This window comes from Equus quagga, chromosome 3 (assembly GCF_021613505.1).
Source record: "Equus quagga isolate Etosha38 chromosome 3, UCLA_HA_Equagga_1.0, whole genome shotgun sequence".
NCBI classification, from domain to species: Eukaryota; Metazoa; Chordata; class Mammalia; order Perissodactyla; family Equidae; genus Equus; species Equus quagga.
The window spans coordinates 34,749,513-34,768,788 of NC_060269.1; the positions used below are offsets into that span (position 1 = coordinate 34,749,513).

Genomic DNA, 19,276 nt, shown 5'->3' on the forward strand with positions numbered 1-19,276 from the left:
CAGCAGGAATAGCATAATCCTTGCACTAAGGCAGCAAATCATACTTTTACTATTCTGCAATATTCACCAGCATTTATTGAAAGAGTATAGCATGCTAGACATAGTTCCAAGTACTTTCTATATATTAACCCATTTAATCCTCACAACCACCCTATGAGTTGGGTACTAGTGAAATCTTCATGCTGCAGGTGAGGAAACTGAGGCACAGAGAGGTGAAGTAACCCACCCAAGGTCACAGGATTAGAAGTGGCAGGATCAGGATTTGGAGTCAGGCGATGTGACTGCAGAGGCCATGCGCTTAATCACTGTATCACACAGTGATAATAATTGAGACAATAACAGATGGAATTGAAGTCTACTGGAAGGACCCCATCTCCCTCCCTCTATTTCATTTTTTCCCAAATTATAAATATTCTGTCCTACTAGATTTTTCAGCTGAAAAAACTAACAAACAGCACCTTTTGTGCTCTTTCCCTTGCCTTTACTAAGTGTTGGCAGTAGATAACAAATTTGCATCAGGAGCAAGAAGAGACTGGCAGTTGTAGGAATACTGTGTTGAACACACTGCTTTTGGAAAAGAACTCTATTACTTTGTCCTCTCAGACGTATTAACTTAGTGCTGTGACATATTTCATTGTCAGAAAAACATCCAGAGAAAACACAGCAAATTCAGCTAAGCAGTTAAGTCATAACCAATGAAGAATCCATGGTATGCCATTATCTGTGACAAAGGAGGGTAGGAGGCAGATGGGAGACACAAATGAGAGGTGAGAATTCCTGATGTCTCTTTCTCTGGAGAAGCTATAAAGCAGTGGGTCATTCCCAGCCTGATGCCACTTCCACTTCCTGCATCCTCTCACCCTCTTCCCCAAACTCTGTGCTGATTCTGAACTGGCCCAGCAGGAGAGAGGTGATGTGGGTGTTTTTTTAAGCTTCAAGTGTTATTCAACAATAATTTCTACTGGACAAGAATAACAAAATGTTATTTATACTGATCAGTAGTTCACGAAGCAGAATAGATGAAAATGTTATCAAAAATTTATATGGGAGATTTGTGATGAGACTCAACAAATAAGTCTAAAATCATCTGACTGACAACCCTGCCAGTTGCAACAGCACTATCTGTTGGGAGTGTGGCTCCAATCTGGGCTCTGTATTTGCTAGCTTCGTGACTGTAGGCAGCTTATTTAATCTAAGCCTCAGCCTTCTGTATGTGTGAAATAGGAGTAAGAGTAAACAGAAGAATACCGATAACATCTGCCTCTTAGGGTTCTTGTGAGTGTTAAATGAGATAAAGCCCGTAAACGACAAGGTTGGGTACAGTTCTAGACGCACAGCACACGAAGACACATTAGTTGTTATTGTTGTTCATGATGATGCTATTCTGTCATCTAGGGCTCATTCAATTTCATGGGAGAAAGACCACTCCAACCTAATTTAGGCAAAAAGGGAAACTAAGGACTCAAATGCCACTAAGAATTGTTCTCTCCATTTTTCAGCTTGGTTTCTTTCTCTGTGTGTTAGTTTTATTCTCTCAGTCCGCCATCCTCCCTGGCTCTGGGAGCTCCCAAGCTAACTCCTTCCTACCAAAGAGGATTGGCTCTGATTTGAAAAAACAAAATTATCAAGTAAGCAATCTGATTGGCTTAGTTTGTTCAGGGACCATCTCCTAGAGATTTTCTGGGGTGAGAAGTAGTGGTGGTAGTGATATTGGTAACCCCAAGGTTATAGACAAGACAATAGCCAGCAGAAAGGTGACAAGGGGAATGGAGCAACGTTCTGGGAAGACAAAGACAATGGATGTCCTATAATTTCTATTAACAATTCTGCATAGTTGTTTCTTCTGTGGCTTCATCTCATTTAATAGACCGTCATATTTTGGATTACTTAAACTAAAAACTTCAGATTCATCTTTGGCTCCACCTTGTCTCTATGCTTTCATCTACCCAGCCAGAAAAAAATATAAAATTGTAAAATGCCTCTCAAATGTGCCTATTATGAGCTACATCGCCATCACTTAAGTTTAGGGTTGCATCATTCCTTCCCTGAAATATTTCAGAAGAGCCCTACAATCAGTCTTCACTCCTCCAGTCTCTCTATCTTCAATTTGTCCTACACACACTGCCAGGCTGTCTTCCAAACAAGTTTCTGCCCTACTTGGAGACTTTTACTTCTTAACAAGGCCCTTGAAGATCTCATCTCACCACCCTGTCTTTCCAGCCTCTCCCACAACAGTCCAACTCCCGCAATGCTCACCTTCCAGTGGGAGTGGAATGTATTTTCTGCCCTCCCAGGTCTTTACTCAAGTTGCTTCCTCCCCACTGAGGAGACAGCTACCATTTATCTTGCACAATTCAATTCAAATGTCATCACCTTAATCTCCAAATGAGACAAAGCTTCCCTGTTGCTCTTCAGCTCTTGGTCTCTTGGTCCCCACTACAAGTATGGTACAAGTATATGCCAGTTGTCTATTTCTCCCATGGACAATGCAGTCTCGCAGCATAGTAAGAATCTACTTGAGTGTAAAGAAATTGCCCAGGCCTCATATTCAACACTGTGCACCAAAATAAACTTTAAAACGAATAATACCCATTATCAAAATAGTTATTACCATTCTTGTTCATATGGATTTTGGCCAGACTTACTTAGGATACCAAAAACTGTAGGGCTATGTTTTTCTCACTATTTAATTGTTTTTGCTTTTTAATTTATATGATTATCTTCTCACTTTACTGGATTATCTTTAAATGTCCTTTATTACTTGTTAAACATTTAATAACTTTAATGTTTTGGGTTGAGATGAGCTGCTAAAATGACTAACTGCTATGATTAATCCTATGCTGAAGATTTTTACTATGAATAGTCTATATAAAATCTGTTGAAAATATTAAAGTTTTTAAGTTTTAATGGAGTAGAAAGAAATAACAGGTTACTTTTTTCTTATTACAAAATCAGTATATATTAACTATAAAAAATTGGGGCAATATAGATCCATCACTTCCCAAAAAATAGAAAATTAAGGTAATCCATTATTTCAGCTTCCACAGATAACCACTGAAAACAATTTGGTGTTTCTAGTATTTTCATATATATGTATGTCTTATATGTATGTATATGTATGTGTGTAAACATAGGTAAGTACTATAGAATGCACATTGTTTCATATCCTGATTTTTTGCTTAAAATATCAATAATACTTTTATTGGTATAAAATATTTACTTGTGTCATTTTTATTGGCTGTATTGTATTGTATTACAGGGTACTCAACAATATTTAATCAATTTGCTATGTACATTTACTTTGTTTCTGGAGTTTTCACCATTATAAACAGCCTTTATAACATTGTATATAAAGGTTACAGCTAAATCTCTGTATATATTAATAATTATACAAAGACAATATTATAGCTAAATATTTGTATACATTATTTTCTTCATATAAATTCTGAAATGTAAGATGCAAGATTGTGAGACTTCTTAGAACAAAGCTACCATTTATTGAATGCTTACTAAGTGCCAAGCACGTTACCATTTTACCTCATTTAATTCTCACAGCAACTTTAGCATCCCCATTTTACAGGTGTGGAAAAGGAAGTTTAGAAGTCAAGTGATTTGCACAGGTATAGTCAACAGTGTCAACGCCCCTCCCATAATCTCTGCAGCCAAAGTCTGTTGGTGCCAGCACCTGGAACTTTCTGTTAGATGGCTGGGCTCATGGAAAACTGGAATTGCCAGAGAATTAGTGTCCCTGGAAGCAGCTCCCACCACAAAAGGATGGAAACTGGTGGATAAATGCACCAGCATCCTTGTCCCTCCAGTGGGATAACCACTTGTTTATACACTGCCTCCCAGAGTGTTCTAACAAGACAGAGCTCTGCGTACAGTGGCAACACATCTTCTGTGGCTTCCTTCTTTTGCTTCACTCCCCTGCTGGCAGAACCTCTCCCAAATAAACCACCTGTACGCAGATCCATTTCTCAGAGTCTGCTGCTAGGGAAACACCAATCAAAACATCAAGGTTGTTAGTCCAATAGTGCCAAAATGTCCACCTATCATGGCCCATGCTTTTACAGAAAGAATGCTTTGCGAACTTTGCAAAAAATATCTGAAGATGCTTATTTGAGCAACAACCTTGAGACACATTAAGGCTGCAATCAAAAGTATTTTGTGATTAAGTTATTTTATGTTATTTATTTATTTTGAAACTCTAGCACATAGAATCAAGTTAGCTTCCCTCTTTAGAGCAGGACGTGCTTTTATTGGTCTGTGCATGCCCTCTCGATTGTTTTTAATAAATTTTCTCCTTCATCTTCCCTCCCTACTCTTATTCCCTTTCCCCTCATAGGCCTTCTCTAATATGTCGCTGACGAGTTTCTCTGTGGATTGGGGCTGACGCACCGCAGGCTAATCATACACTGAGTCTCACCTCCCCGCCCCCGCTCTCTATGCTAGCTTCCACTTCTAACCACAGTTCCTGTTGTCTCGCATCCTTGCCAGCCTTCAATACTATTTGACTTCCTAATTTTTTGCCTCTAAGTCATGCTTTTATGTAAAAGAATATTAACCTTCTCCCTTGAAATGCTCACAAATGAAAGCCATTATACACATCTATACAATCAACTCCTGATTATTCAGGAACTGAACATCATTTTGTTAATTGGTTGGTTTCTTTGTTATCTTCCTCCCCTTTCTCTGACTATCCTTGGCTATCATCATTTTCATTTAGGGAAAAAACAAGAACGTCAATAGAAGACATTCATGGGAAAAATGAAGATTTAGTCTCACCCAGTCTATTTTATTAGTTATTAACTAAACTTTTGTATGTTTACTTAGGGAGAAAGTTGAAATTACTGGGTAAAATAATTTTTTAAGTATATGGATTCAATATCAGGAATATAGTATTACTGTTCTTTTAAAAGTCCAGTATATGTCATTTTTATTGAGCACTAATTATACTAAATAATCTCTAAAAACATAGCTGTTAAATGAGGATCAAGTCATTGTCTATGCTACAGACACATTTGAGAATATTTTGGATAAGTTTCAAGACGTTGAATTACATTTTTTTTTCTGAAGTTACCCCTTTCGTGTGGTAGCAGAAAGATATATAATTTGGCTCACTCTATAATGATGAAGTACGATGTGCACACTATCGCTATTTAACACATCTAATCCTATAATCATCCCCGCGCTCTTGCAGGTGTAAGGCCTCTTCTTCTTTCACAGCCTCCAGATCCACGTGTGCTAACAGCTGTGCCGTTGCCTCTAGGTCTGTCATACAATTAGTCTTGTGATGAACTATGCAGGTTTCTTTATTGCTCCAGAGAACATTTTCATATGCTAGGCCTTGAACTTTAAGGAGTATACATACATTATGTTCCATATGTCACTATTCGGTATAGTTGATTAGAGTACTCAATTTTCAGAGTCTCGTAGTTCACCCTCTTTAAAATGAACCAAATAAAAATAATTATCCATCTTGTCATTTTCTCTCAAAATGAATATCAGAAATTTTCGCAGAATTTCTTAAAATGTGAATGACTGAGAACAAAATTTTCAGCAGCTTTGTAAAGACCTACTGGAGCAGCACTTTGTTTTTACAATGAATAATAAAAATAATCATCAAGTTTTGGTTAAAGTGGTATTCTAGATCTCAAGGGAATCTAAAACCAATTTTCACATTTCAAAAAAATCAACAAATTTTATTACTAGGAAAAAATGATTATATTAATTTAGGCCATGAACTTCCTTTCCTGACATAAAATGCCTCTTCATTTCCATGAAAGTTTACAACTTGTAATTTTTTGCCATACAGATTACTGTTTTAAAAAAAATTTTAATTTTTTCTTGAGTTTTCTGATTTTTCTATAACACTTTAGTCATTTAAATGACAAATACTATAATTTATATGAGAAATACCATAAGGTATTCATCACTTAAAAAGAACAAAAAATAGCACACATGCTATTTTCCTAAGCCATAACATTGTAAAGAAAAGAACCATTAGGAAAATTAAATAGAAAAAACATTTAGAGTTAAACTTCTCATTAATGAGGAAATTAAAAAAACATTCAATTTACTAAGATTCTAGTCTGCAAATAATCTTTGCTATAGAAATTTATATTAAATTATTACTGTAACCTTATCTGTTTTAATGTTTTAGAAAGTTCATAACTTTACATACAAAGATAACAGTAGCAAAATTGTTAGTGAAAAATTTTACATTTTCATAATCTTCAAATTATTAAAATATATTTTTATGAGTACTTTAAAAATGCTATTTTCCAAGTAAGGTCAATTATTCACAAAGGTATTAAATAAGATCAGATGTGAAATACATGATTATACCAGGCTTTAAATATTGCTTAAAATTTTGAGTAATATCGTTTTATGTGGTTTGGAAATAAATCTATTTTTTCTAATTAGAAAATAGGACTATTTTCTTCTTATAATGATATTTTTTCAAATCCTTTCACCTTTCTTTTGCTTGTCAGATAATGGATATTTTAAACATTTCTCTACTTAGCAAAATGTATGGAATGAAAAAGGAAGTAAACGCTATCTCTGTACTGGTGGGAGTGTGTGTGGGGAGGCGGTATGATGCTAAACAGAAGAGGTCTGAGCTGCAACAATTGGGGGAAATAGGATCTGTAACAGCTGCTCCTTCGGATTCCCGAGAAGGAAACTGCCTGAGGTGGGTCAAGGGACAAAAGGATAAAGCAGATGAAAACTCTGATGTAAAGCAGGAAAATGACTGCTGGGACCCCCTGAGCTTACACCTGAATCGTCTCAAGCTGAGTGACGAGCTCTCCGTAGCATGCTTCAGAAGCCGCTGCTGAACTACGCAGGACCAGGAGGCAAACTGGCTGCAAGCAGGATCGTCTGCATGTTATGTATAATGATAACCAACGGTCCCCTGGGAGAAGGAGGCCATGATTTCCTCTGTGCGAGCATCTGAGCTCCCCTCAGATACTGAGGCCATTAAACAAGAACAGAAGAGTCAATTTTAGGTAATGATTTCTAATTGGCAAGTAAAGACAACTTCTATTTAATGGGTAGTGAATAGCTCTGATCTTTAAATAAAACAATAACTCAAATTCCGTTTTTTGGATAAATGCACTTTTTTTTACTCAAGGAAAAGTTATTAATAAATTAATATTACAAAGTTTTCCATGAAATGTTGATTTGTCATATTTCCATTATAAAAATGTGTGCCAATAGGAAGATAAATTTAAGCACTACGTAATTTACATATGATAAATTTAGTAAATTACAGCTAAGGAAAAAATAAGTATAAAGCAGGCACTTTGAATAGTAATAAATGTTACCTACCAGAGTATCATTGCTATCATTATTCAGTGCTAACTATACCATAGCTTGTAGTAATAATAGTATCTTAGATTTGAAAACTGCTTATAAAGTGTAAACATACATTTTTTTCATTTGATCTCCACAAAGATACAGTGAAGCTGCCATTGCCATCCTTATTTTACAAATGAAACTGAGCCTCCAAGAAGTTAAGTGACTAACCTGAGGTCAACAGCTGGCATGCGGCAGATGGACTACGATCCATGTCTCCTAGCTCCAGTCTCACATGTTCCTTCTATACTATAGTCGCCTCTGATACGAAGATTGTACATCAAATCCTACTATCTGTTCAAACATTTGACCACTTAATAACCAGAGACCTATTGCTATGTACACTTGAACTACATTCCATAAAGTAAAGATGCTCTTTATCATGTAATATAATTCCTAAATAAAGTCCTACTTTAAACACCTTTGACTATGTAGAATTTCACCTCACATTTAACATTTTCTCCTATCTTAACTACTGGTTTGGGAATACTTGGGTCTAGAGCAAAAATCAGAAGTCATGATTTTGTAGATATATGACCATCTAGGACTTTGGAAAATAATTCTCTTATACATATTAATGGTAATATAATAGTTAACGGTTTTCTATATGTTAGACCCTATGCCACAAACTTTATACCCATTTTACTACTTAATTCTAACAAAGCTGTGCTAAGCTAGGGAGTAGTATTATCCCCATCTTATAGATGAGGAAATCAGTCCTCAGAAAGGGTAAGTCAGTTGTGCGATGTCACGTAATGGGGTGGTAGCAGAGCTGGGATTCCATCCTGGTCAGCCGGATTTTAAAACCCATCATCTTAACCATTTTGTTGCCCTCTCACTCCAAAGAGCTGTTAAATGTACTCTCGAAAAAGCATGTTGAGAGCTCCTCATCTGAGAAATGCTAGTATTTACCACTTTTACTTTAGGCAAACCTCTAATAATCTCAAAGATCCCACGCAGATGTGAGCATTTGCATCCATCCCAGGCAACTCTAACCAAATATCATGATACCATCTTAAAACTGGCTCCAAACTGTCTTCTCAGGGTCATTTGCACAGAGCCGAAAGAAGATAGGAAAGCACGAAAGGGCAGATGCAAAGAAGTGATTGCTCTCATAGACAAACTGATCTGGACTGCATACATTAGTAGGTGTGATCCATCAGAGATTTATCATATCATCGCATAGTGTAAATGTACAGAACTTTCTAGGGTTGAAGTACTTGGAATAATGCACAAATGACCTAAATGAAGATAGAGCCTCAGATAGCATCTTTCTTGATCTCTCCTTTGCCTTGACTTCTTTACTTTCTTTCCCTCTCTCTCCTTTCATTATTTTTTCTTTACATTTTTTTTTCTTCTGACATGTACTTTTAGAGAATCTGTCACATATAGTGCAAGAAAATCAAAAATGATTAATGCAAGAGTGTTGGCTTCCTTTCCTTTCCCAGCCTACTAACTCCAGCAGGGCCTACCTGGCATTTCTTCTTTCCTCCTCCAAACCAGTCCCAGTCCTACTGGGTTTTATTATGCAGGTCAGAGTTAGAATTTTGGAAGGTGAGTAGGGATGTAAGAAGCAGAAATGAGCCTGCTGAAAAGAGCCAGGATTCTTGACCTGAGAGAGAGGAGGAGGCAGAAGGAGAGAGGGAAGGGAGAGGAGTGATTAACCACCTGTGAGTGGAATACAGGAGGGAACTTTGGGGTTTAGGAAGTGACATGAAGATATAGGCTTCAGAATACCAAGGGATAGACAAATTGAAAAATTTTAAAAATGGAAGAAGAGAGGATTAAAAAAATAATGTTGCTGTGAGTTAAGAATTCTATCCCTTTACTGTTCTTTGAGGACAAGTAAGTAGAAGTTGAAACTACTTTTCCTTTAGCTTGCTGGATTTTTTTCTTTTATTATGATATGATACTGAGAGAGAGCCGTGAAGAACTCAGATTTATTGGGGTTGCATAATGGTTTCAGTGGTAGATAAAAGTCTTCATTAATAAAAGTGACCAAAAGGAAAACTTGTTTTATGTATGTGACTGGAATATGCCAAGGCATTTGTATGTCAGCTAGATTATCATTTGGGTTAAGAGCCCACTGCTTTCAAGGGTGGAGCAACTTCTAAGGTAACAAACTAAATAGAGAAAGGAACTAAAAAGGAAAGAACCATCTTCCCCCAAACTTTCTGGTGGCTGAACATTACAAATAAAATAAGTCACTCTGCTAGAAATGTTTCTAATATATAATGGCTGTATCTTTGTTTGCATCTATTGATTTGAAAGAATAAATAAAATTTAATTATAATCACTTAGTGAAATCCTAAGAACATATCATTTTACAAATATGATCCATATCCTCTATTGTGAATATTTAGCAACAATCCATGAGTCGCTAGAATATTAGTGTAACTATTTTTTCTGATACTTTATTTATTTGCATTTTTCTAGAGGATGCTGCTGATGAGGCTAGAGATTTAGGTTAACCATGTATACAAGCTAACACCAATGTCAGAAGCATTCTAAGTTATTATAAAGATGCTGATATGTATGTAAACATAGAGATAGCTACTCTTTTGTATATGCAATAATTAAATAATAGTACATATGATAAATCTTGTACTAGGAAAAGCAAATGAAATATTAATAGGATGACTTTTGCTTTCATAGTATAATTTTTGATAGGCTACATTATTGCTAAATAATAGGAAGCAAATAATTCACTGAATGTACTGATGATTGAATAAAGTTGGTGTTCCTAAAATAATTAGTCAAATGGAGTACAGATATTCCTTGACTTATGATGGGGTAATGTCCTGATAAACCCATGTAAGTTGAAAATATCATTAAGTCGAAAATGCATTTAATACACCTAGCCTACTGAACATCATAGCTTAGCCTAGCCTACCTTACATGTACTCAGAACACTTACATTAGCCTACACTTGGGCAAAATCATCTAATGCAAAGCCCATTTTTTAATAAAGTGTTGAATATCTCATATAATTTGTTGAATATTGTACTGAAAGTGAAAAACAGAATGGCTGTATGGGTTCAGAACGGTTGTAAGTGTATTAGTGGTTTGCCCTTGTGATCTCGTGGCTGACTGGGAGCTGCGGGTCACTGCCACTGCCCGGGATCATGAAGGAGTATTGGTATATCATATCACTAGCCTGGGAAAGATCAAAATTCAAAGTATGGTTTTTGCTGAGTGGGCATCTCTTTAAAGTCAAAAAATCATTAAGTCGAACCATTCTAAGTTGGGACCGACTGTAATTAGAAAGGAAGAAAATTCATGCATAAAAACACAGTGATGGGGAGGCCCTTCCTTTCTCTTAAAATAATTTTATGGTTGCAATACTTGATTGCGGAAGCTGGTCCAACTTTGCACAAAGTCTTGAAGATGATTTTTTGTAAAACATTTTGTTCTTGGAAATCTTAGGACTTCATAAGATACATTTACCTTTTAAAATTCAGAATTTACTTTACTTAGAACACTTACAGGTCCAAATTGATGATGGCCAAAGGGAATTACTATTTCCTTTCTCAGCACCTAATATATGCAAGTAGCATTCTCCTCTTTAAATGTCAGGGTCTCCATGACCTCCTGCTCAGGTTTATTAGAGTCACTGTCGTTTCTCTTCACCAAATACTTTCCTCATTAGTAGGTATTTCAGGCCTAAATAAATCCGTTATTTGTTTTTAGTTTATCTCTATTCTGTCATTCAGTAAAGAACTCTTTATGAGCAAAAAATGGATGATGAAACTTGATTCATAATCCTGTCAACATATTCTTCTATTATATGTGCTAATCATTTATTAACAAATTAAAGCCTTTAAATTAAGATGCGTTAGGAAAATTTCAAAATTCCTTCTGTTCAGATCATTAGAACTATTAATTAGGAATATTTACTTGTGACAGGTTTCTCTAAGCCAAGTTTCTTTGAAAAAAATCATGTAAAAATCTTTTCACAGATGAACAACATTATTGGAAGGGAGAAATCTGTGAGAGGTAGAGGTTGAATCCAGAGGCAAGATACTGAAAATTTGAAAATATTCCAAATTATAAACTTAAAATACAAGTGAGAGAATGGAAACAGTGTATAAGAATAAAGACAGACTGAATATGAAAAGGGAAGGGAAATGCTAAATATAACCATACACTGTCTCATGCTGGCTCCAACATGACAAAGCTGATTTCTGGGCAATCTTTCCCCTCTCCACAGCCACACTGTGAAAGAAACACTGTCAGTGCTTGAAAACAGACTAAGATAGTGTTGGCATGATGGTGCAGAGTGGGAAAATGGGTTAAAAGAGGCTTTCAAAAGAAAAAAAATTTTTTTTGTTGAAGTCTTACTCTGTGATTAGATAACTTGGCAGATATCTAATCAATCAGTCAGGGGATCAATCCTATTTATTAATTGATTATGTAATTTTTTACAATATATTCACTAAATAAAGGAGCACTCTGTCCTGTTGTAGGTTTCTAATTTACGTCTTGTAAACTAGAAACATTGCCGTCAGAGGGAGAGAGACTGCGGATGGAAGGACACACTATAGTTTGCAAACAGATGGCTTATGTAACATGATCACCTTCACCAAGTCCAGGAATAAAAAAGCGGAAGGAGATTCAAATGAAAGTCAAGAATGTCCTTTATCTCTGGAAGGAAGCAGGAAAAAGTGACTAAAGTAAGACACTAGTGAGAATGAAAAGACATGGCCTTCGATTTGAAATCATAGCAAGATATCAGGTTTTCTGGGAATCTATTTCAGGGTAACAGCAAAAACTGCTGCCCTCGAAAATCAGTCAGAGCTGGAAGACCTCCATGCCCCGAATCAGGTCAACTGCTCAGCATCCATTTACCACCCCAGCCATACCCGAGCCCTAACTCCCTATCACTTGGTGATTCTTTGGTACCAGTTCCCTGCCTCCTGTTTTACAGTGGTGAATCTGATGCCTTCTCCACTTTCCTCTTGGCATCTTGTATCCAGACCTGACAACAGATCCTTCACTGGCGCTGGAGCTCTGCCTGTGGGTCTGGCCCAAATCTTATGCTTGGTTCCTGCAAGTCCTCAGTTCTGCATGAGCTGTGTTCCAAAAAGGAAACAATATTCTGCCATGAGCAAGGCCTGGCCTCTGAAGACAGCACCTGGTTCTTTCCAATTGCAAAGGCTACTCTTAATGGTAGTAGTGAGCTAGAGACCTTGAATATGGCCTGCCTGTTTTCCCAAAGCCCCCAGCCTGGCTGGAAAATTAAATGACGAGAATTAACTAAGCCTGACTCTAACTGAGGCACACACCCAGGGGAGGGGGACTGAGTTCTTACTAGAAATATTTGCAAGGAGCTCTCTCATCCCAGCCAAAACCTGGGACAAGAGGCAGAAGGAGTTTGCATGTTTCTGTCTGTTAGACACGCCCAGTTTCCTTGGCTTATATGCAATTGCCTATTCCTGGTTTTCTTCCTACCTCCCTGGATACCCCTGCTTAACCTCCTTTGTACCTCCTTTACCCAGCTTGGCCCTATGCCTTTTTCATTCATCACTATCAACTCTCTCTAGGAAATCTCCTCCGATTCACAGCTCCAATATGCTGAAAACTTACAAATTTATACAGTATCTCCAATCTAGACTTCCTCTTGAAGGCTTCCTCTTCCAGACCCCCATCTATTTGAGCTCTCCTTGGATATCTCAAAAATTCCTGAAATTCAACATATTCAAAACTGAATTCCCCATTCCCCCCCAAGCCTGCGTGTCCTTTAGCATCCCCTACCTCAGTAAATGACATCAGCATTTCTCCAGCTCCAAAGCCAGGGACCTAGGACCCATCTGGACACCTCTGTCTCCCTCACTTCCCATATTGAGTGTATTACCAAGTCCTTCAGAACTTTTGAATCTGCTTCCTTCCATCTTCACTACTACTAATAAAGTCGAGAGACGTAGGTTAATGTAAAAAAAAGTAAGAGTTAATAATTATCAAAAGTTTATTATATAGCAGGCAGGCACTCTTTTAAAACTTTATATAAAATATCTCTTCTAATCACCCTAAGTATTAGTTTCATAAAATTGATGTAACAAATTACCACAAACTAAATAGCTTAAAAATAAAAGGAATTGATTCTCTCATAGTTTTGAAGGCTAGAATTCTGAAATCAAGGCGTCAGCAAGGCCACGTTCCTTCCCAGGGCTCTCAGGAAGGATCCTTCCTGGCTCCTTCCAGCTTCTGGTGGCTCCAGGCATTTCTTGACTTGTGGCTGCATAACTCCAGTCTCTCCCTCCATCATCACATGGCCTTCTCTGTGTGTAGGTGCCTTCTTGTCTTCTGTCTGTTTCAAATCTCCTTCTGCCTTTTTCTTATCAGGACCCTTGTCACTGGATTTGGAGCCCACCCAGATAATCCAGGATGATCACCTCATATCAATATCCTTAAATTAGGGGCTGGCCAGGTGCGCAGGGTTTAAGTTCGCACACTTCACTTTGGAGGCCCGGGGTTTGCCAGTTCATATCCCAGGTGCAGACATGGCACCGCTTGGCAAAAGCCACGCTGTGGTAGGCATCCCACGTATAAAGTAGAGGAAGATGGGCATGGATATTAGCTCAGGGCCAGTCTTCCTCAGCAAAAAGAGGAGGACTGGCAGTAGTTAGCTCAGGGCTAATCTACCTCAAAAAAAAAAAGATCCTTAAATTAATTACTCTGCAAAGACCCTTTTTCTAAATAAGGTGAAATTCACAGGTTCCAGGGACTACACCCTAAAAAGTAAGTTATTAGTCCCACTGAATAAATGAGGCCACTGAGACTTAGAAAGTTTAAGGGACTTGCCCAAGATCACGCAGTTAATACGAACATGAGGTTCACATTTGCTTTATGGCTCCCTTATCTCTAGAAAAACAATTTCAATACTTTTCTTAAAGGAGTAATTGTTTCAAGAAATCTGTCCCTTGGACGCCAAATATTGTTTCCTCAACTCATTCATTACTAGAATATTCTACACCACTAGTGTTGTCTTCCAGAATTATAGATCAGATCCAGAGCCTGGCATGATGCCTGTAGTATAGAAGGTGCTCAATAAACAACTGTAAATAAATTAATGAGATCAAGCCGCTAGCCTCATCAAAAGTCATCAAAAATTCCACATTGCTCAAAAAATGAGCCTTACACTCTTCAACAAAGCATTCAAGACCCTCCACCCTCCAAAGATTAAAAAAACAATCTTGTAATGAATGTAGCCTTTATAAGAATGTCCAGAAGTCATGCAAGAAGAGATTGATAAATTTGGCCACATACATATCTAAAAGTTCAGCATGGAAAAATTTCGTAAACAAGGTAAAAAAACAAAGGCCTGAAAAAAAATTCACAACACATATTACACATATGCCTAATTTCCTAAAGACATAAACAGCTCTTGAGGAAGCAGGCACCTTCATTCATTGTTATGGGACCGTAAACTGGTGAAGCTTCTTTGACAGGAAGTTTAGAAATAAAAATAAAAACATAATTCATCTCTCTGACCCAGCATTTCCACCTCTAGGAATTAATTCTATAGATCATCTCTTCTTTTGACACAAAGCTATTCACCACACCCTTTGCAATAAAAACTGATTGGAAATAACCCAAATGCCCACCAATAGGAGATGGTTAAATCCATTATGGGACAACTATACCACAGGATACCATGTGGCCCTTTTAAAATGAGGCATGTCTATGCACATTAGTATGGAAGACGCTAACTCAACATGAAGAACAGTGTGCATGAAAGGCTACCAATTTGTAAACAACAAAAAGGAGACATATGTATATGCTATGAATACATGTGAATAATTTTGGAAGGATAAACCAGAAACTTGTAACTATATTTGCTTTTGAGAAAAGAAATGTGAGACTAACTATAGGGGTGGAAGAAAGATTTATTTTTCATTGTAAACTCCATTGTATTGTTTGAATTTATTTTGCCATGTGCTTGCATTATCCATTAAAGAGAGAGAAAATCTATAAGCTAGTTTTCACCTAATTTTCCAACCTGATCTCATAGTGTATCTTATCTTGCACCTGACAATTCATTGATTCTGAAATATGCTATGTTCATGCTGAGGGTGTATGGGTGTGTATCTAATGTTCTCTCATCCTTTACTCTCACACTTTCTGCCTGTAGAAATCCTGTCCCTCAAAAGCTTTTCTGTGCAACCTCCCTGATCTTCAGTGTTGGAACCAACCACTCTTAGCTCTGCACTCAGAAAACACACGTTCATCCTGCTTTGAATTATAGTTATGTTTACAAGTTGGTCACCCTCATTAAATTAGCTCCTAGAGGAAAGTGTGCATCTTGTTGACCCTGAAGTAATTGGAAAACAGTTTGCTTAGTGCATGTTATTAAGAAATATTAAGCAGGAGAGTCATCTAGGAAAATCTAAGTTTCCTATGATGACCCAATTTTAAGGGTGATAGAGAAAAGTATCTGGCCAAAATCCAGGAATCTTACTTAGCATGAATATCTAAAGAGAAAAGAAGAGATTCTAAGATCTTTATTTTCAAATAAGAAAATGAAACCAATGCCGTATATCAAACAGGATCATCACAAGAGATGCATGTGAAATGAAATAGGAAGCTACACTTGAAATATAGTAGAGGAGAGAAAAGAATGAAAGAAAAATGATTTCAGTTATAATATAGAAAAGATAGCTCTTGACATTTTTTTGTTTGTTTTTTGGTCAAACATATCAAGCCTGGTCACAAAATAGGGAGACACTGATTTTTATCATGAACCAGGCTACTTCTCAGATTGGGACTAACAATGCCCTCCCCCGGTGATGCCTTCTTCCTCACCACCTCACCTCCTCACCCCAACACTAAAGGTCCATGACAATGCAATTCACTCTGTTGCTTAAAAATCACAATCTTTTCTAAGCAAATTTTCTCAAATCATGTTATAAGTTTACTGTAATTTTTTTTTTACTATTTACTTTTGCTGTCATTTAAACCCATTTCCTCTTGTCCCTGGTTATATGGTGGTGTACAGGGTCACATTACTCCACATATTTAACTTTCATATATCCTAAAGCATTTCATGGTAATTGACTACATACTACCTTCCACCAACAGTTAAACCAATGTTTTCTAAGCTTCTAGAATACTGCTATTTTGTTTTAGTCTCTATACATAGGTACACTGACATCAGGCCCACCCCATTTCTTCTGGCCTTATAACAAGATACAATAAAGTAAAATAAAGATAATAAGACAAAAATTTTAAAATGGAGATGATTAAAAGTTTACTTCAACTTACTGTTAATGCTGTTTCATATTCTCCAGCAGCCAGGTGTGCTAAGCCCAAGTAATAGGAAGCTTCTCCTTCCATCTTCCTGTCATTTCCTAAAGTGAAAATGTAGAAAAATTACTATGGCATTAAAGACATTGATTTATTACAACAAACAGAATATTTGCTTTTTAAGAGAGTAGAAAGTTATTATAACAAAGTATACAGATTTATCAAAAATCTCTGAAACCTAACTGTACTGATAAAAAAAAAAGGCCGACGTTAATACAATTTACCTGGATCACACGTGTTGGAGTAAGGTACATTAGCAGTATAAATACGAGGATTTTAGCTCTACATACACAGCCCAGTATTATTATCTTGACATTCATATATGATTTCTATACTGGTCCAACATATAAAGACCTACAGCTATTCAGCACAGTTGCTACTGCGTACAGGAAATATTTGTAAAAGTATTAACCTTACGTGGTGCACAAACACACATACACAAACAGACTGACGTTCAGCTAAGTATCTAACAGGGAAGATAATTAACAAATTAAGAAATTGCTGTTTTGACAAGGTTCAATTTAAAAGTTATTGGTTAAAACTTGGGTGAGGATGATGGACGAGCCTGGGCTCTTGGTACAAAATTCCAGGCATATTTTGAAATCCAAACATTTTGCTTTGCTAATGACTGGTGATGCTTCTCAACATCTCAAGGAATTTAGCCTTTCTAATTTCTGTGTAATGTGTTTTATTCCAGGAATTATCGAATTCTTTTTTCCAAAAGCAAAATGTGGACACGTGTAACATGTGGTTCAATAAGACACACATCATACCATCTAATAAATGCATGATTTACTTACATTTGATATACTAAACATGACATAAATCTAATATGCTTACAAGAATAATTAAAGGTTCTTATTTTTGAAAAGAATACTATCCTATTCATACTTTGTAATTCTTTGACTTTCAATGTTACCTAACTCCTGGGCAATGCAGATGCTGACAGAACCACCCTCATTTTTGATCTTTGGAAAGTAAGCATCTCTAGATTTCTGAACTCTGCTTTTCAACCATGATGGATTTCAGCAGGAGTTAGCAGTTCTCTCTGCTGCATTCATTGTCACCACTCTCTGAATGACCACTCATGAAGCAGTGGCTCAATTGGAAGGCTGCAAGAAAACAGGATGCCAAATGCCAGTGACAGTATTTTTTTTTCTTCTCTAGCAATTTCACCAGTTACAGAGAATTATACCCTCAAGATCTCACTTCAGCAGAGTTGTAGGTGCCAGGGATCCAGGCTGGGGAATTTTATCTCTGATAATTCAGCTGATCCTAACTTTTTCTCTGCTTTAGGTTTTGAGTGCTGGGGATAGGACTGGGATAGGGAAGAGAAAGATGGGGTAGAAGAAAGAGGCTGTGAAAGGAAGTTGCCTCTTGGATAATTAAAAGTTGGTTATACGTGATTTGTACCTGCTGTGTTAAATTGTGCAGCCATGGTAAAGCACTAGCAACGGCATGCGCTAACTCATTATTTGCCTCTAATTTTATGTAAAGGACATCCCAGCAAAGAGGAGGAGAGAAAGAAAAATCTAGCCTTGCTGATAGAAAGATATTGAGGCAGCTAATTGAAAGAGTCAGGTCACACCAAATACTAGTTCTAAAACAGGGTTTAAGCATAAGAACTTTTCCAGCTTAACAATTGAGACAAAGTTAGGATAAAGTGAAAGCAACAAAATAATGGAGAAAAATATCAGCATTATTAAAGCTGAGCAACACATATACTAAAAAAAGGGCAAAATGCTACTTATATTGGGTAGTTTATTTGAGTGGGTTAAATTAATATTGACTTTGCCATCCAAATCAATAGTCATTTATCTTAAAGAAAATACTATGATTTTATTTTCAAGACCTAAATTATCCATTCTTATGCTAGTATGTCTGCTAGACAGTGTAGAGAGGGGATCATCACAGGTGGCAGGGATAATAGATATAGACAACGTACTTGGGAGCAACTCAAATACTTCATTAAAATGTACCCTAAAACTTTTATTTGTTATTTGGCTAACATATGTTCATTCATTCATTTATTCAATGAATGTTTATTGAGGACCTATTCTGTGCCAGGCACAGCTCTAAGCACTTGGAATGCATTAGTAAATTAACCAGACAAATTCCCAGTCCTTGGGGAGCTTACATTTTAGAGGATAGAGACAGAAAGAGACACAAAATAAACAATAAACATAATAAATTATGTGGTAAGTTGTATAGTGATAAGTACTCTGGAGAAAAAATAGAGCAGGGTAAGGGGAATTGGGAGTGCTAAGTGGGGGTACAGAGAAAAAAAGCAGGTTTCAGTATTAAATATGTTTGTCAAGGTGGTAGATCCCACTAGAAGATGGTAGTCACAAGATAATGAAATTAGAAAGAGATAACATAAAAATTGAGAAACTCACAACTATGTGGAAATTAAACACACTCCTAAATAACCAGTGGATCAAAGAAGAAATCAGAAGGTAAACTAGAAAACACTTTGAGATGAATGAAAACGAACATACAACAACCCCAAATTTATGGGATCCAGCTAAAGTAGAGCATAAAGGGACATGTATAGCTATAAACGGCTGTTTTAAAAAACAAGGAACATCTTTCCACCTTATAAAACTAGAAGAAG

The 19,276-nt window shown here is 36.7% G+C and overlaps 1 protein-coding gene across 5 annotated transcripts in view; it reads right to left on the reverse strand.

Annotated features, from left to right (window-relative positions):
- The window catches only part of TTC29 (tetratricopeptide repeat domain 29), a 205,360-nt gene that overhangs the window by 111,710 nt on the left and 74,374 nt on the right, over positions 1-19,276 (reverse strand). For all 5 annotated transcript variants that reach the window (XM_046657079.1, XM_046657083.1, XM_046657080.1 and 2 more), the window contains one exon: positions 16,621-16,706. In XM_046657079.1, coding sequence (XP_046513035.1) covers positions 16,621-16,706 — 86 coding nt within the window. The remainder of the gene's footprint in view (positions 1-16,620; positions 16,707-19,276) is intronic.